This window comes from Dendrobium catenatum, unplaced genomic scaffold, assembly GCF_001605985.2.
Source record: "Dendrobium catenatum unplaced genomic scaffold, ASM160598v2 fragScaff_scaffold_1220, whole genome shotgun sequence".
In the NCBI taxonomy this organism is placed as follows: Eukaryota; Viridiplantae; Streptophyta; class Magnoliopsida; order Asparagales; family Orchidaceae; genus Dendrobium; species Dendrobium catenatum.
In genome coordinates, this window is record NW_021319682.1 from 5575183 (window position 1) to 5591792 (window position 16610).

The 16610-nt window shown below is 34.0% G+C and overlaps 1 protein-coding gene across 1 annotated transcript; it reads right to left on the reverse strand.

The window, feature by feature from the left end:
- Positions 1-996: 996 nt before the first annotated feature.
- Positions 997-4698, reverse strand: LOC110101258. Its single transcript, XM_020829071.2, has 3 exons — positions 4176-4698; positions 3401-4043; positions 997-2147 (listed from the first exon to the last, which is right to left on the reverse strand). The coding sequence occupies exons 1-3, from the start codon at positions 4532-4534 to the stop codon at positions 1119-1121; spliced, it is 2031 nt and encodes a 676-aa protein (XP_020684730.2). The 5' UTR covers positions 4535-4698; the 3' UTR covers positions 997-1118.
- Between the last annotated feature and the right edge of the window lie 11912 nt (positions 4699-16610).

Consider the following 16610-nt stretch of genomic DNA (forward strand, 5'->3'; position numbering starts at 1 on the left):
ACTTAACCGTGATCAAACCTAAGAGCTAAGCCCCCAACTGTTCCAGTTTACAAATCAAGCTTAAGCTTAGTGTGTTAGATGTGCTCAAGTGGCAGATAAGATAGAGATAGTCATCTCAAATGATTTTTTCATATAAAGTATCCGCCTTCCGATAATCTGATTAGAAGATAAGATGTATTAGATATTTAGATTTAACTTATGTTGAAAAAGATATAGGCAAATCTAAAAAGTAATAGTTAAAAGGTATCTGATTTGGTCTTTTTTTAATAGATTTAAATAAGAATTTGACTCTTAATAGAACACAATGAAGAAAATGTATTCCAGTAAATGACCCCACATAGTGGGATAAAGGCTTAATATTCTGCTAGTTGAGCTCAAGTTTTGCATGTGCTGAGTTAAGCTCAATCTTAGTACAACTCTACTTGTTTGCACCCTTGTTCAACACTACCAAAAGAGTTTAATAATTTAAAATTTTGTTTTCATTTATTTTATTTCCACTTATAAAAGACATTCGCTGGTGCAAGAACCATAACGAGGTTGGTTAGATCTTTACTGTAGTGATTTTCCTATTGTTGTTGCTTCTAAACATATTTATTTTCTATTCTAATTATGTTTTTTTTTTCTTTGCTGCATTAATTACATCCTTCGCCTACCTAATTCAGTTGGGTAGGTTGTGTATCATCTGGAATAGTATGCGAAATAAAGTTGAAATACTCGTTCTTGTCATTAAGTATAGGAGATTTTCCTCCCAAAAAAAAAAAGTAAAAGGGTTGTGGTAAATATAACTTAAATTAAAAATATAATATAAATTAACAATAAATTTATATTATTTAAATATATAATATAAATTAACAATATTTTATATTAAATTTATTAAATTTATATATAACTTAAATCTTTATTAAATATGAATGAAAATTAAAATTAAAAGTATTTAAATTTAAAATTATAAAAAATATTAAATTTATTTTTTCATTAGAGGGTTGTGGTAACTAGTTTAGATGTAAAATCCCTAATTCCATTTTGAAATAACTAACCAAAAAGAAAAAAATAAAAATAAAAATCGTTACAACACCCCAAAAGGGATATAATTTACAATGAATGCCATCCCACCTTGTTCACTTCCTCCCACGCTTCTTCTGCGGCGGAGCAGGCGGACGTTTCGCCGATACCGCTTCTACCTTTACTCTCTTTGCCGGCGGTGGACTCGGTGTTGGCGGCGTTCTTTTCGGTGGCCGTCCTACACTCCTCTTCGTCTGACCAGACTCAGAATGCGCCGAGGCCGCATCCTTCCGCCCTTCTCCCTTCCCAACCCTCCTCTGCTCAGACCCTTTCCCACTGGATCCACCGCCAGAGGTTTTCGGTGAGTTTAGAAGCGGTCCCGTAGATGAATTCCTCAAACGATCAAGAAAGCTAGCAGCATTCCTCTTCTTTGGTGTCGGGTTAGATGAAGTGGCTACAGGCTTCTTTTCTACCTTCGCTGGAGCTTCAGGAATCTCCTCGGCGTTTAGGCTAGGCTTCTGTGCAGGAGCTGGCTTGGAGTTCCTCGAACCAGAACCAGCAGGTCCGCCACGGCTCTTGCTAGTCCTTAAGCCCCTCATTCCCGATACTTTTGATCTCTCCTTCGTCTTAGGTTTAGCAATGCTGCTCTGTTTGTCCACATCTCGCTCCCGCTCTCGTTCCTTCTGACCCGAATCCAAATCATTTTCCCTCTCCGGCTTCCCAGCCACCTCCACCTCGGTAGCGGCTGCTGCCTTGGAGATGAAGCTACGCTTCCGGCAAACAATTAAGGAACCTGATGACCTGTTCTTCTTCGGAAGTGGATTGTTGAGATCCGAATCCAGCTTTAATTTATTAACCATCTTCGTAAGTGGCAGTGAGGACTCCTTCGATGCCTCCTCCATTTTCGCACGTGCGGGCTTCGGCAACATCGCGGTCATTTCCTTAGTAACCATCTGCCGTAAATGGACGGCGGCTGTTGATTCCGGCGAGGTCTTATGAAAGAAGACGATGGCGTTGTTGCACAGAAGCAGGAGATCGCGGAAGAACTCCGCATTAGAGTATTTAGCTCCCCTTCGCTCCAGCCTTGCACGCACAATCTCCAGATCCACGTGTCTCCTAATCATGCTCCGGTATCTCGAATTTTCCTGATATTAAGATTATATTCTATTTTTAAAATTATCCTCCGTACGAAAAAAAAAACACAAACACACAAAATTGTGAAATGGTGCGTCGAAAAGCAGGTTGGTTTTGAAATTTTGATATTAGGAAGAAAATATAATGATATTATTTCTTAAAAATAATTATTGTCGATAAAAAGTAAAAGAGTCAAAAAGACGCGGGAAAGCTTTAATGGGGAATTTTAGTGGCCCGAAAGGGCGGCACCTGCGATGGACACACAAGCATCGGTGTAGTGTAGTGCTATACAGTGAAGCGCTCCAGGAGGCCGGCACGCTTCTGCTGTCCCGCAAGCACACCCATAACCCCAGCGCAGCCGCTAAATTTGGATTGCCGATGAATGAAATGAAAGTTTTTATACGGAGCGTATGATCCGGATCTGACGGCGGATCCGCTAAATTAGGGTCCTCCATTCATATCTCTCACAACAGTTCACATTAAGGCGCATCTACCGAAACGACACATTAAAATGGATATTAATTTAAACAAATATTTATATAAAAAACTTTTATAGTTTAATCATTTGAATGAAAAAAATATAATAAAAAATAAATTGTTAGAAGACTGCCTTATTAATCACGCTTTCATATATATCTAACAATCTAAATTTTAATATTTTTTATCTAACATTTTAAATTTTAAATTATATTAAAAATACTATTTATATGAAAAAGAGTTTAAAACATCATATAAATAAATATTAAATTTTATATATTAATATAAAAAAATTTAAATTTATGTGATATGTATTTTATTTAATAAATGAAAATAATTAATTCTCATTTTTATTTGAGGTTTTTTGTAAGCTTAAAAATAAAATAAGTAAAGGTACACAACTCTCCTTGGCCTATTGGTTGAGAGCTCAGACTTCCAACTAAGAGGTTATGTGTATGCATTGTGTGTGTGAGTTTGCCATAAATCACCTAAATGTCCCAAATAAAAAAAAAAAAAAAACTACAAAAATGAAATAACTAACTAATGAAACATAGCTAAATATGCTAGAATCATTTGTTTGCGATGTTTCCAGCAAGTTATATTATTTTATTTATAAAATTGTCTTTATTTATTCTTTTAAGGAAAATGAAACTTTATAAAAATATTAAATTTTTATCTTTTAATTAAAAAAGCAAATAAAAATATAAGAGATTACTGCAGTTTTTCACTTTGAGCTTCACAATTTTTTTGCCAGGATTGGACAAGAGAAAATGAAACGATAAAATACCTGACCCTCGAGCCGGCTCAAGAAAACGGATCCGTACTTGCTCGATCGGATGATCTCGAGGAATGCAGCCAACGGCTGCGATTCAGCTGCGGTGATGTGGTTGGCGTTGGCGGCGACGGGAGAGACATCATCCGTCTCCGCCTCCTCGGCCACGCTGCTACTGCCGGAAATCGCTTTCTGCAGCCTCCGACGACGTCGCCTCGATAGGCTTACCGAGCTCTGCACATCGCTGCTCTCTTTCTCGCCGGCTACCGACTCCCCCGATTCCCCCAAAATCGGAGGTGCGGGCTCAGCCGTTTCCGACCCTTTCGATAGAGTTTCCGAGCTCCCGTTGCAAGAAGCTTCACGAGCTGGTCCAGCCAACATATCATGGCCATCAGCTTTCGTTGTCTTCTCTGGCTCCGTTACCTCTCCACCTCCGCCGGCCTTCACTTCCTTTGCCTTTGGATTCGTCGAGTTCGACTCCTTGCAAGACCCCCCGGAATCACCAGCAGAGATTCGATCTCTGGCGAAAGCCGCGGGAGCCGGCTCAGGCGAGTCGCCGTCCTTATTCATCTCGTTATCCTTCAGATCCGGTTCTCCCTCATCGGCTTCGCTCCTCTCTCGCTCCGCTCTCAAATTCTTCAGCTTTAATTGTAAAGATCTGTAAAAGTAAATTAAAATAAAATCTCAGGTGATCCCAATCGTCTGACTCTCATCCAACGGCTCACAAAAAAATTCCGAAAAACTCCTCAAAAAACACATCTGTTTTCCGAGTTTTGATGGATTATTTTACGTGATCGAGACGTCGTATTGTTCAACTTCGCGACGGAGCTCGGCCATCCGTAGCTTCCGGAGTTCCTCGAGCCAAGGAACATCTGCCGACGATCCGCTATCTCCCCCGCCACCGGCGGCGTCGACTTTTTCTCTGATGCCTTCACCTCCGGATTCGAAGCGGCGTTTGAGATCTAGGTATCGCTGGCGGCAACTTTGGGGAGTGAGAAGATCGGAAAAGGGACTTCGGGCTTGGATCTCCATGGCGACGGAGTCCCAACTGCGGGTACCATGGCGGTTAACGGCGCAGGCGAGGAGTAGCTCCTCCCATGTGCCCCAGATCTCGTTCTCCAGATCGGCGGATCTCGTCCCTGATGCCATAGGCAACGATTAAACCACCGCCTCCATCCACGCCTCCGCCCACTTGTTCTTTCTTTTCGAACCCTAGTTTTCCCCCTCTCAATTCCGGTCCGGCTCCTCATACATATATCTTCTTTGCTTATTCTTTTTCAATTTTCTCATGTCTTTGTTTCTTCTCACCCGGTTCAAGTTTTTTGGTTTAAGAGATAACATTAAAGATATTTTACATGTTTTCCCTATTTATTTTAGAACATACATACAATTTTATTTCATCCTATTTAACAATTTAAAATTTTAATATTACATATATGTCACCTATAAAATAAATCTAAGTGCATATAATAAAATATTAAAATTTATAAGATGATAATAAGGGTGATAAGAATAAAATATATGAGTGATATAATTGATATTAAATTTTTATATGTGCGGTATAAATGTAATATTGAAATTTTAGGTATTAGATATGTAAATAATATAAAATAAAGTGATATGTATGTAATCCCCCCTTTATTTTATTGCAGTTGAGCTATTTCGAGATTGAGATTATATAATTTCTTAAGATTTGTCAAAAACTTAAAATATAAAATATAAATTTTTTGTTTCATTTTATTAATTTATAAACTAATAAAAATCTTTTATCCTTTCAAAATATAATAGACATCTCATCTTAATCTTTTAGCGGAGAGCTTTGACTATGAATTAAAAAGATCTAGATTCAAAGCTTTTGTATGTGTTATGTGCATGAGTTTATATTAATTACTCTTAATGTTCAAAATCTTTTGAAAACATGTAGTTATAACACATATAGAAAATAAAAAATTATATTAAAATATATTTGTGCATAACATATTAAAAATAAACTCTAAAATTAAAAATAATTAAATTTATATTAAATTTATTATTGTATATGTCTATATGATATTATAACACATTTAAAAATTAGAATATTCTCACGTAATTTTCTTAATCCTTACATAAAATCTAAATAGTTAGTGTATAGAAATAGTTTATGTAATCGGTTTCTGGGTTGGATCAACCAATTTAGGGACTTGAAGGTAGGTAATCTAGACCCGTTATTATAATTTTGGAATAGTATGAACCATGTGATTTGCCTGACTGATAATCGTGTCGACTGGACAAACCCCGTCATTGAAAACTCCCCAGTAAGGCAACCTGAGCAGGTACTGTTGGGTTATCGGGTCGAATCGTGTATGAACCATATGAGAGTATCTATCTACCTGCTACTAGGATTTGATGAGGAAGAGAGCGAGACTCCTGGCCATAATTGATTAGTAAAATGGAAAAGCAGAAAGCGAAAAGCAATGCATACATCTGTACGGATAAACTCATAAAAGATTTATAAAATATTAAAATGTAAAATAGTTATAATATTTAGAAATAATTTATATTGAATTGACAACTAAAAAAGCATTTTGAATCTGAATTTGCCAAAACAACTCATAAAGATTTATCAAAATATTTTGATATATTTTATATTAACATGAAACTGTTTCCTAACCATTAATTTTATGAGTCACATATTATCTTTTAATATATAACTAAATTGTTCGATAAAAAAATTTAAATAATTAAATAAATAAAAGAAAATATATGAATTATACCTCTAAATATTTCGAATGGGCTCTGCTAGGGTTTTCACCCTAGCATTGTCTCCAGCCTTCCTTGCCTCTCCATGGACATCGATCTCTTGGGGTTTCTTCTCCTGGTGTTTTTTTCCATTTTATGCTTCCTTTTTGGAGTTTGTAGCCTTCATTCGAGTTTTTGTGTGGCGTTCGCTCCTGATGGCTTCGAATTGGCTGAGTGGCCACGGTTTCCTCAATGATAAAAGCAAAGAAGCTTTGTATGGTACTTCGCTTTCAAGCAATTTTCTCGACCTCAAAGCATCGGTTCATCACAGGCTTCCATCCCTTTGGATTTCCGAAGAGGAAATCCTCGCTTTGGCGCAACCTTTTCAGTATGCATTGGTTGATAAATTTTCCAACCAACACCCCCTTTTGGAGTCGATTCGTAAGTTTTTCTTCAATCTAAAATTAATCGGTGAATATCGGTGAATGCTCTGTCACAGTTTTGGATCAAAGACATGTTTTAATTAAGCTGGTAAATGAACTAGATTACTGCCGAGTCTTCTCTCATTGTTCTTACTTTGTTTCTAACTGCTACATGAAGTTGATTAAGTGGTCTCCATTATTTGATGTATCTATGAAATCTCCGATCATTCCTATTTGGGTTTCTTTTCCGAATCTTAGGGCTAATCTTTTCTCTCCTCGAATTCTGCACGGTTTGGGTGCCCTTTTTGGTCGCACTTTGAAAATCGATAATGCCACTGCTGTTGGCTCTAGGCCGTCTGTAGCTAGGGTACTTGTTGAATTTGATATTTCCAAACGTTATCCATAGGTTGTTTGGATTGTTCTTGATAATTTTGGTTATGTCCAAAAGGTTGTTATGGAGGAGTTTCCTCTTTTTTTTTGTGAGCATTGTAAGTCGTTGGGTCATTCCAAAACTAATTGTTGTATCCTAAACCCTCAATTAGATAAGGCTCCTCCTAAACCGTATGCTAATGATGTGGGAAATGGCTCTAACGATCTCTAGGTTGACACTAATGATTTTGTCCCTCATGTTCTTGGTGTTGATTTACCTTTGCAACATAATGTGATTAATTTGGAAACTAGTCTTTCACATCATCCAGTTTGTGGCTTGATTCCCACGATTGTGGCTAAGCATGCTATGACTATTGGGGGAATTGATACTACAGCTGATCAGAGGATTTCTGATGATGTGAACGCTATGGAGTACGTGTGTGGGGTAACTGAAGTTATTAGCAATGTTCGTATGCAAGTTGGTGGACTTCCCTTGCTGAGTAGGGATGTGTTGGATACCACTGTTTTTGCCTCTTAGGGCCACTATGCTGGGCCGTGTGATGTTGTGGTTAGCCCTATGCTTGAAGATGTTACGTGACCTACTGATGGCTCCAAGGAACCGATTATGTGTAACTTGGATATGTGTAAAATGATTGATGAAGTGAGGGAGGTTCTTTTTGATGTGAATGCTTTTTGTCCGGTTGTAATTTTTGGTGCAATTCCCTTGCCTTCTTTGTGTCTACTATGTCTATCGAGGAATTAAATGCTCGTACATATTCTAATGAAACTGGTGCATTGCAAAATGATTAATTGGATGGTTCTTTTTCCTCTCAGGAGGGGGGACAGGACTTGGATCATCTAGGGGAAGATTTCAATTAGTTGTTTAATATAAATGTGCATCGTTTAGTGGAGAACGCCTTCTCCTGTGGGAGTGGAAAACGTCAAAGGCACAAACATAAAAGGAAGTAATAGTTCTTGCTTGTTTGGTGTTTTGCCATCATTTGGCTTTGTTGTCTTGACTCCCTCCCTGTTTGGATGGTTTCTATTCGGTCGACCACTGGATTTTTTTGGATGTGTCTTTTTGGCTACTTTTTGCCATTGTGATTTTTTGTTGCGTTGGATTTTCAGGTGAGGACAATGATGAGTAAGATTTCCTTCATGCCCCTTGGACGATCATGGCTTGTGGGCAACCTTGGTGACAGTTTCTCTATCAGATTTGGTGGATTTTGATTGGATCGTCTGACGTTATCTTCTTCTACTTCTTGGATGGCCCTAACTTGACAACTAGGTGTTGTCTTCTTGTTTTCTCCCTTCTCTCTGTGTAATTGATAGGATCTTCAACTTTACTTCATATGTTATATTTAGTAGAGAGCTTTAGATCTTCTAAAGACTTATATTTCTTTTTAATTTTAAGGTGTAGGCCCTTTGTGGTTAAAAAAAAAAATTGTTTTAAGGATTAATATATGACGCATAATACGTTGAAATTACTTCAAAGGAAGAGCGTGGAAAATAATAATTTATTTGAGCCCAGCAATTATTTTGATAGAAAACCACTAAATGTGCTAAAATACAGTGCAAGCACCCATATTATAGACCTTCTAAGGGGCGTATTATCGAAAGCAAATTGATTTGTTCATCCACATACCAACAATTAAAGATAAATATTTAAATTTGTTTATTGTCGGCTTTGATATATTTCCAAAGATTTCATTTCCTAGACATAATTTTGATGTATTATATATATATATTGAAAGTTTTTAGATAGCTAAATTCAAGTTTATTCGGAATCTGATTTCAATAATTTTATAATTAAATTGAAAGTCTTAATAAGTCAAATATAATAACACTAAAAGTAATTTAATTTGAATCCAGGTGAACCCAAATCAAACACTCAAAATATATTTACAATTTTTTAGATGTTAATTAAAAGATTAAATGGTCGATCTGTAGATATTGCATGTTTATAGCCAAATTGAATGGCTAGAGGAGACGAATATAACGAGTCTAAGATCATTTAATTCCGATGTCACGAAAGAATTTAAAAATGTCAAGTGAATTAATTTTTGCATCTAAATTGAAGCCTATGGGACTTCCAATTTCAACAAAATTTATAATCAGATTTAAAGTTTTGACAACACAAACATGACACCAAAGGTAATCTAATTCGAGTCCAAATTAAGCAATCAAATATATTTGAAAATTTTAAAGCATTAATTGAATAATCAAATGACTCCAAATATTACATTTATTGTCAAATAAAACATGTCAACAAAATGGATCCTGTGTGTTTCAGATTATTCAATTCTGAGACCACCAAAGCACTTAAATGCTTAATAGATTACCTATGATCAAAGAGTTTGGCATGGGATGGCCATTGGATTGCTATTGAATTTTGGCCAAATATATCCCAACCCCATTCTCAAAATATTATAAATATATATCCACTCTTCACATTAAAGATATCTAAATTAGTGAATGGAGAGAATTTTGAGATATGACGAACTCTAGATATCTACTTAGCATTCAAAGCAAACGAACACTGCCAGACACCATCATTGTCCGAATGCTAATGCCAGACCATGATCACCTGATTGTCAATATTTGATAATCATCGCCCAACTACTATAATTCCATCCACATCATCCGACAGAAGTCATTTGATTATTTTTTAAGACTGCCGTCGCTCAACTACTACCACTCAACTACAACATTTTTCGACCATTGTCGTCTGACTACCGTCAACTAACTATTATAAAATTAGAACCCAACTAAAATCATCCTATTGGCGCCATAATTTCCACACTACTTCTCTAATAAGCTCTATGACAACTATTGAAAATTAAATGTGTTCCTAATAACATTATACAAGATAAGCTATGATGTCTTGTTTAAGAACACTTTTTTTTTCCTATAATGGATAGGAATTAACTTACTCCATACATCTTCTAGCAAACTTCTTGCTTATTTGATAAAACTATTTAGCATCCTATTACAGTAGGGTTCAAGCTATCCACAATTGATCCTTATGATGAATCCTTTGCTCACTATAGGTATATTGATTATTACAAGACAATCATGCATATCTAATAAGCTTCTAAAGATGCGACTCTCACTCCAACTTTAGCCTCAGAAAACACAATCTTCTTCTCCAACAACCAAGCATATAGTATATAATTCTCTTTTTCAAAAGTTCTCGTCTCTATTCATGACTCCACTAACTCATCTTGGGTGTGCTCAACCTCTTGGTGTTGAATAGAAAGAGAGTACCAAGGTTGATAACCCAATATGATAGGCCAATAGTTTATCTTATAAGATCATTACTTCTTCTTCTTGGCATTATACCTTCATTTATAGCATCTTTGAAGATGTTTGATCTTCATGAATTATATAATTCAATCACATACAATGACATACATTCATGCTTGCATCCCTCATAATTCTATGGAAATTCTTCAGATAAAATTCTTGGCATTTGAGCATTTACCTTTGATTTTTTATTAGATTTTTTTTTTGTCAAGAGTGGTCAAGATTTTCTTGGATGAATTAAAAAACTAATCTTGAGTAATTAATCTTCATCCACGAACTTGCTAATATTACACACCTCATATAAAAAAAGTTCAACATTAAGAATATTAAGAATTTCTAGCATATTCTTCTCTAGTGTTTAGTGGAATCAATAGTTCTTTTTGTCTTCTCCACTTCTTGTGAAGACTTTAGTCATTTTTTATAAAGAAAAATCTGCTTGACTAAGTTTTTGTTGAATAATTTGTTATTAATTTCAATCATTGACTCCTACATGAGATATGCCCATGAGCATCACATGTAAGCATGCATATGCTTGATAAATTCTAAAGTAATTAATAATGTTGATCCACACTAGGGGTGTCAATATTGGGCACGACCCGAAAACCCGTCTCGATCTTGACCTGAAAAATTTGGGTTCGTATTGACCCGAACTTGAACCGGGTCGAGTTCGGGTTAAGGTTTTCGATCCGTTTCCAAACTCGGGTCGGGTTTGGGTTGACCCGAAAACACGGTAATGACCCGTAATGACTCGCTTCCCGCCCTGACCGGGCCAGACCAAAGCTGCCCGCATCGCTTCGCGAGTCCCCGTGGGCGCGTCGCTTCGCGTGTCGGGCGTCGCATCTTCCCACCACGCAGCTGCCCGCTTGCTCGTGTGGAACTGCCTGCCCGCCCACTGCGCCGCTGCCGACGGCCCGCCACTTCGCTGCCGCCTGCCCGCCACACCTCATCCCGCTGTGAACACACCGCGTCCAGCTGCGAACTTGCGCCGCTGCCCACTTGCAGTGGATAACGGGTCATGTCGGGTTGACCCGAACCCAAAGCGGGTTGGGTTTGAGTCTAGGAAATCGACTCGTTTGCAAAAACGGGTCGGGTTCGGGTTGACCTGAATGGTGTCGGGTCAGTTTCGGGTTTGACCCGAACCCGATCCGTTACCTGAAATTGACACCCCTACTACTCCACACTATTTAAAAACATTGATAAATATGATGATGATTGTTATATCTTTGCATAGATAAACTAATCCCACACTATAAAAAATCTTGATCAATTCAAGAGATTGGCAAAATTAAAGACCAACTTGTAAAGACATCTCATGGACAACCGTCATGCGAATGGCGTTTTATTTGGCGATAGAATGGAGCAAATCAGCGACGCCAAACGAGTGTTAGACGTTTGGCTGGAGACGCTTTAAGATATTTAAATGCCAAATAAATAATATATAATCAAAATATTTAATAGGTTCCGTTTGATGGCGTGTTAGGAACTTTTGGCTAAATTTATTAAAATATCAATATCAAAATAATTTAAATGAATTATAATTATTCACATAAAATTGGATAAAACTTAGAGAAATTAAGAGCTCTAATCTGATGATTTTTTTTTGGGACTTTTGAACGAATTAAACATCAAATGAATAGATATAAGAAGAGGGAAGGGCCATTCCTACCATGCCGGTTCCATTGAAGTGTAAAAGGATGGAAGGTACAGTGAGAATGCTTTAATTATAGCACTTGTAGAAATCATCAACATCAAATTTAGGTATATCATTAATGCTGATGCTCAGTTCCTTGAGAGCGATTCTAAATATTTATCTACCGCCAACCCTAACACCTTTGTCTTTTTATTCAAATTATGCGCTGTTCATATTTGGGAGAAAAATTTTACTTATAAGTGTCTCAGTTATGGGCCAAGTTTTTGAAACGAGCATGGTTTATGTGACATTTAGATGAAGGAGCATAATTTTTTTTAAAATTTAAAAAGGAGTAGATGGGTCACTTGGTTTGGCGCATTCAAAAAATGTGTCAAACCCTTCAGCATATTCTTTGAATGCGCCGGACCATTCGGCGCATTCAATAGAATATGCAAATTAGGATGACACATTCTATAGAATGCGCCAATCAAGGTGGCAGATTCTATCTGCTCCGTTGGCTGACTTGCACATTTTTCTGGAAATTTTTGTCCATTGCGGGAACAAGATCCGCTTAATACGTGAAATAGCGGGGATTTCAGTGCGGGATAATATAATTGAGATGGTTGGACGGAGAAGACTGAAGGAGGGTTTTGGCTTATAAATAGGGTGTCGTGGTCGTGAGGGAAATGCAGCTCAGAGAACTTGAAGGCATCCGATTTGAGAAGAAATGTTAGTTTTTTTTTTTTAAGTTTGATTTTGTTATGTAAAAATGTTTTTATGTTAAATTTATAGTGATTTTGTTATAGGTTATATCATGTGATAGTTATAGAAAATTTTTATGTTGAAGTTGTATAAATTTTGTTATGATAAAGTTAGTATTATATTATTGTTTTTCTATAGAAAATTTGTTTACGTTAAAGTTAAAATTTATGTCTTTATATTTTTATTTGTAGATCTATTTAACTCGTATTATTTTGTTCAAAGATATTTGATCAGGTTCCTTTGTTAAAATTTTCTTTATGTTAAAGTTAAAATTCATGTCTATATATTTTTATTTGTAGATCGATCAATTTAATCGGCATGTTTTTGTTCAAAGATATTTGATCAGCTTTCTTTTTTAAAATTTTCTTTATATTAAAGTTAAAATTTTTTAATCTTCATTTTATAAACATATTAAGTGTTAAGCTATTTTAACTGAACATATAGGAAAAGTTTGTACTAATTAGTTACAATAAATTTCACCACAATAAATGATATAAATTTATTGCTTGCTAATTGCATAAATATTCTCTTCAATCTTCCATGTGTAATTGCTCCTATTAGATCTGTGATATGTGGAGGAATGTTTAGAAGTTTTTTTACTTTTTCATGGCTTTTATGAAGAGAGAGAGAGAGTGAGAGTAGGAGAGGGTTTTAAATTTTTTTATAATATTTACATAATATTTTAATTTTATTTAAACACAATAATTATGAATGCTTTTATGAAGAGAGAGAGAGAGTGAGAGTAGGAGAGGGTTTTAAATTTTTTTATAATATTTACATAATATTTTAATTTTATTTAAACACAATACTTATGAATATATAAATATTTTAGTTAGTAGTGTTTTAATGATAATGTTAAAAGATTAATAATTTTTTATTTATAAGAATTAATTAAATATTTAATAAATAATATAGTTTATAATTTTTTAAATGTTATAATTTGAAAATTTTAAAAAATTTTTTCAATTATATTTATAATAAAATTTTATAAATTACTTTATTTATTAATATAATTATTTAAATTTATATTAATATAATATAATATAATTTATTTATATATTGATATTTTAATACTAATTTTATTTTATTTTAAGTTTCAAAACTTTTGTAATCAAATTCATCATTAAATTTTATTTAAATAACATTAAAATAATAGTTTATACTTATGTTATATTTATACTTAGTAAGCCAAAATAAGCATCACAAGAGTAGAAACTCAATTTAATTCGCTCAATGTCAACTTCAATACTCTTCAAATGCGAGCCCTCTAAATTCCAAGATCAAGAACATGGATTCAATTGAATTACACATTCTTAATTTAGTACAACACAAAGCCTCTAAAATAGTAAGAATATAAACATATATGATAACAAAAGCTTTCGTTTACTTGATTATAAAATCTATAATTAAAAAGATTTCATATACATCATCAAAATAATGGTGCTTACTGACCAAGTTATGAGAAATGAATCATTTCACTTAAATCTCGCAACGGAAAATAGCGCAAATGGGAAAAGAGATACGATTCTCCAAATCAGAAAAAAGCGCTGAACCCTCCAGCTCTTTTTTAATTTTTTTACAAAAATCTGCTTCTTTTCTTAAAAGTCACATTAACCGTGCTCATTTCTAAAATTTGGCCTTAGTATGCTGCTAAATTTATAGTTGAAAGCTATTTTTTATAACTAAAATAACTAAATTGTTTTCTACACATCAGTGGCAGAGTCAGAAATTTTTTCTAATGAGGCACAAATTAAAATTTTCAAATATGTCGACTTTTATTTTGTTCATGCTTGAGACCAACATCAACAACTTTAAAAAATGTTTGATTTAAACATGTTATTTTTTAAAAAAATTATAAAGTATAAGATAATAAAAAACTTATAATTTATAACACATATTCTTTCTATTTTGAAAATTTTAATGTTTACTTTAATATCAATCCAGTCAAATATTTCTTTCTTATAATAAGTGATTAGAATATCATTGACCAATTAATATCTAATTCTACTTTGTAATTGATTTTTTATAATAGAATGAATAAAAGAATAAAGATGATTAACTATGATTCTATATTTAATAAAACTTTATTAATAATAATGAATATAAAAAAAAAGTAATTATATATTTTCTCGTAAGGGGAGCACCCCCTAGCTCTATCCATGCTCCACAGCAACTTCATAATATACTTTATAAAAACTGCAGTTGTCCCAAGCAAACACTTAGGCTTCGTTTGGAACAGCTTTCTTATTTTTTTGCTTCTTAAACTGCAATTACAATTATGTTTGGCACTTACTTTCTCACTACTTTCAAGAAATCTTTGTACTTGAAAGCTACTTTATACTACAATTTTTTAAAAAATTATTTTGTTGACAACAATTTTATAACCACTTTTATAAAATGCTAAAACTATCGTAAATGAACCCTTAATAATGCAAAATTCCCTACTTCCTAGAATTATTAAAAGCAACAAGTCTGACCATATGGTCTCTTTAATTAGTATGAGATTACAATAAGTAGAGATTAATAATGCAGAAGCACGAGTCATCTTTCAATTTGGTATATAGTTGAGTTAAGCTTTGTTGTCTGCTAGAAACTTTGAGTCGGTTGAGTATATATTTTACGTCTCAGTGTTTTGTAAAGATTCAACACGTATAAATGAAAGTAGTAAGACTAGAAATGTTTTTACACGAACAATCAGGAAAGAAAAAAAATCATGGGGCTTTACCTAGTTGTAAAATTCAATAGATAGTAAGTGATATAAATATCAACATTTCTTCATTGTTGCAGAAGAGGGAGTATATAAAAATCAAGTATGATAATTAATACCCAATAAAATTGCCTGATTTTTCCAAAAGATATTATAAAAAGTAGATGTTCATAGATAAACTTTTATATCTAACAACATAATTAAATCTTGTCAATACATTAGAGATGGTAGAGATTTCTGATGTTGATCATTAATGACGAAGGTGATTTTCGATGACAATAGTTGATGGTTGTCATCGGTGACGATGACTAAAAAATACAAGAGAGTTATGTGTAGTTCTCTCTATAATTCCTCCTCTCTTTCGCATTTATGTAATGCATGGCTTAGTTTGTATCCATTTTTCTTATGCTTCCTATTTTATGTATATGAAAAATATTTTTAATTTCTTTTCATGATTTCATGAAAGCATAAATTAATTTGATTTTTTTATGAAAACTATGATATTTTGATTTAATATACATAAAAAAATATTAATTTAGTAAAATAAATCCTAAGTACATAATTTATGAATAATTCAGAGTTGACTATGCATCTCTTAAAAAGGCATATTTAGCAATTTACATAGTCAAGATGTAAGGAAAAAAAAAGTCAACATGTAGCGTGACGATATAAATTTGTATGTAATACGTGAAAATAGCTTTTTTATTTGTAAATTTATAATTCAAATATTATAATTTTCCCAATATTCATGGACCAGAAAGCCGCTCAATTGAATTCAAAATTTAAAAACTTGCACTAAATCCAAGCTCTCAAATTTAATGAACAGCACATAATTGTCCATTTGCTCGGCTACGTTCTAAGAATATAATTAAGCATATCATCATTGATTAAATGTATTAATGATGAAGATTATTGAAAATCAGATTATTAAATATTGAATAGGACGGACGAGAGATTTGAAAGTCAAAAGTTCAACCGAGTTAAATTGAATGGTAGAAACGAATGACCTATTAAATATTAAATTTATTTTAATATAACTTGAATGATGTAATAGTCTATAGAATTGGGTCTTAATGTTTGTTCTGCTAGGGTTTTTTACCCTGGTCGCCTTCGTTCCTTGCTGGTTGGGTGGCCTCCGGCACCTGCTTCGTCTCAGGAAAGTTCTCTTCTTCATTTTCTTAAGCGATTTGTTCGGTGTTACTCTCTGTTTTTTTTTGGATAATGTCTTCTATCCGGCTTAGAGATCTAGGGTTTTTGAATGAGTCTTCTTATGCTCTCTCATTTAAAGATGCTTTATCTGGTGCTTCTAAT

Coding starts and splice junctions, on each gene's coding strand:
- LOC110101258 (XM_020829071.2), bottom strand. CDS start 4,534: ATGGCATCAGGGACGAGATCCGCCGATCTGGAGAACGAGATCTGGGGC. Junction 4,044..4,175: donor CAATACGACGTCTCGATCAC/GTAAAATAATCC, acceptor TTACTTTTACAG/ATCTTTACAATTAAAGCTGA. Junction 2,148..3,400: donor TGAGCCGGCTCGAGGGTCAG/GTATTTTATCGT, acceptor TCTTAATATCAG/GAAAATTCGAGATACCGGAG.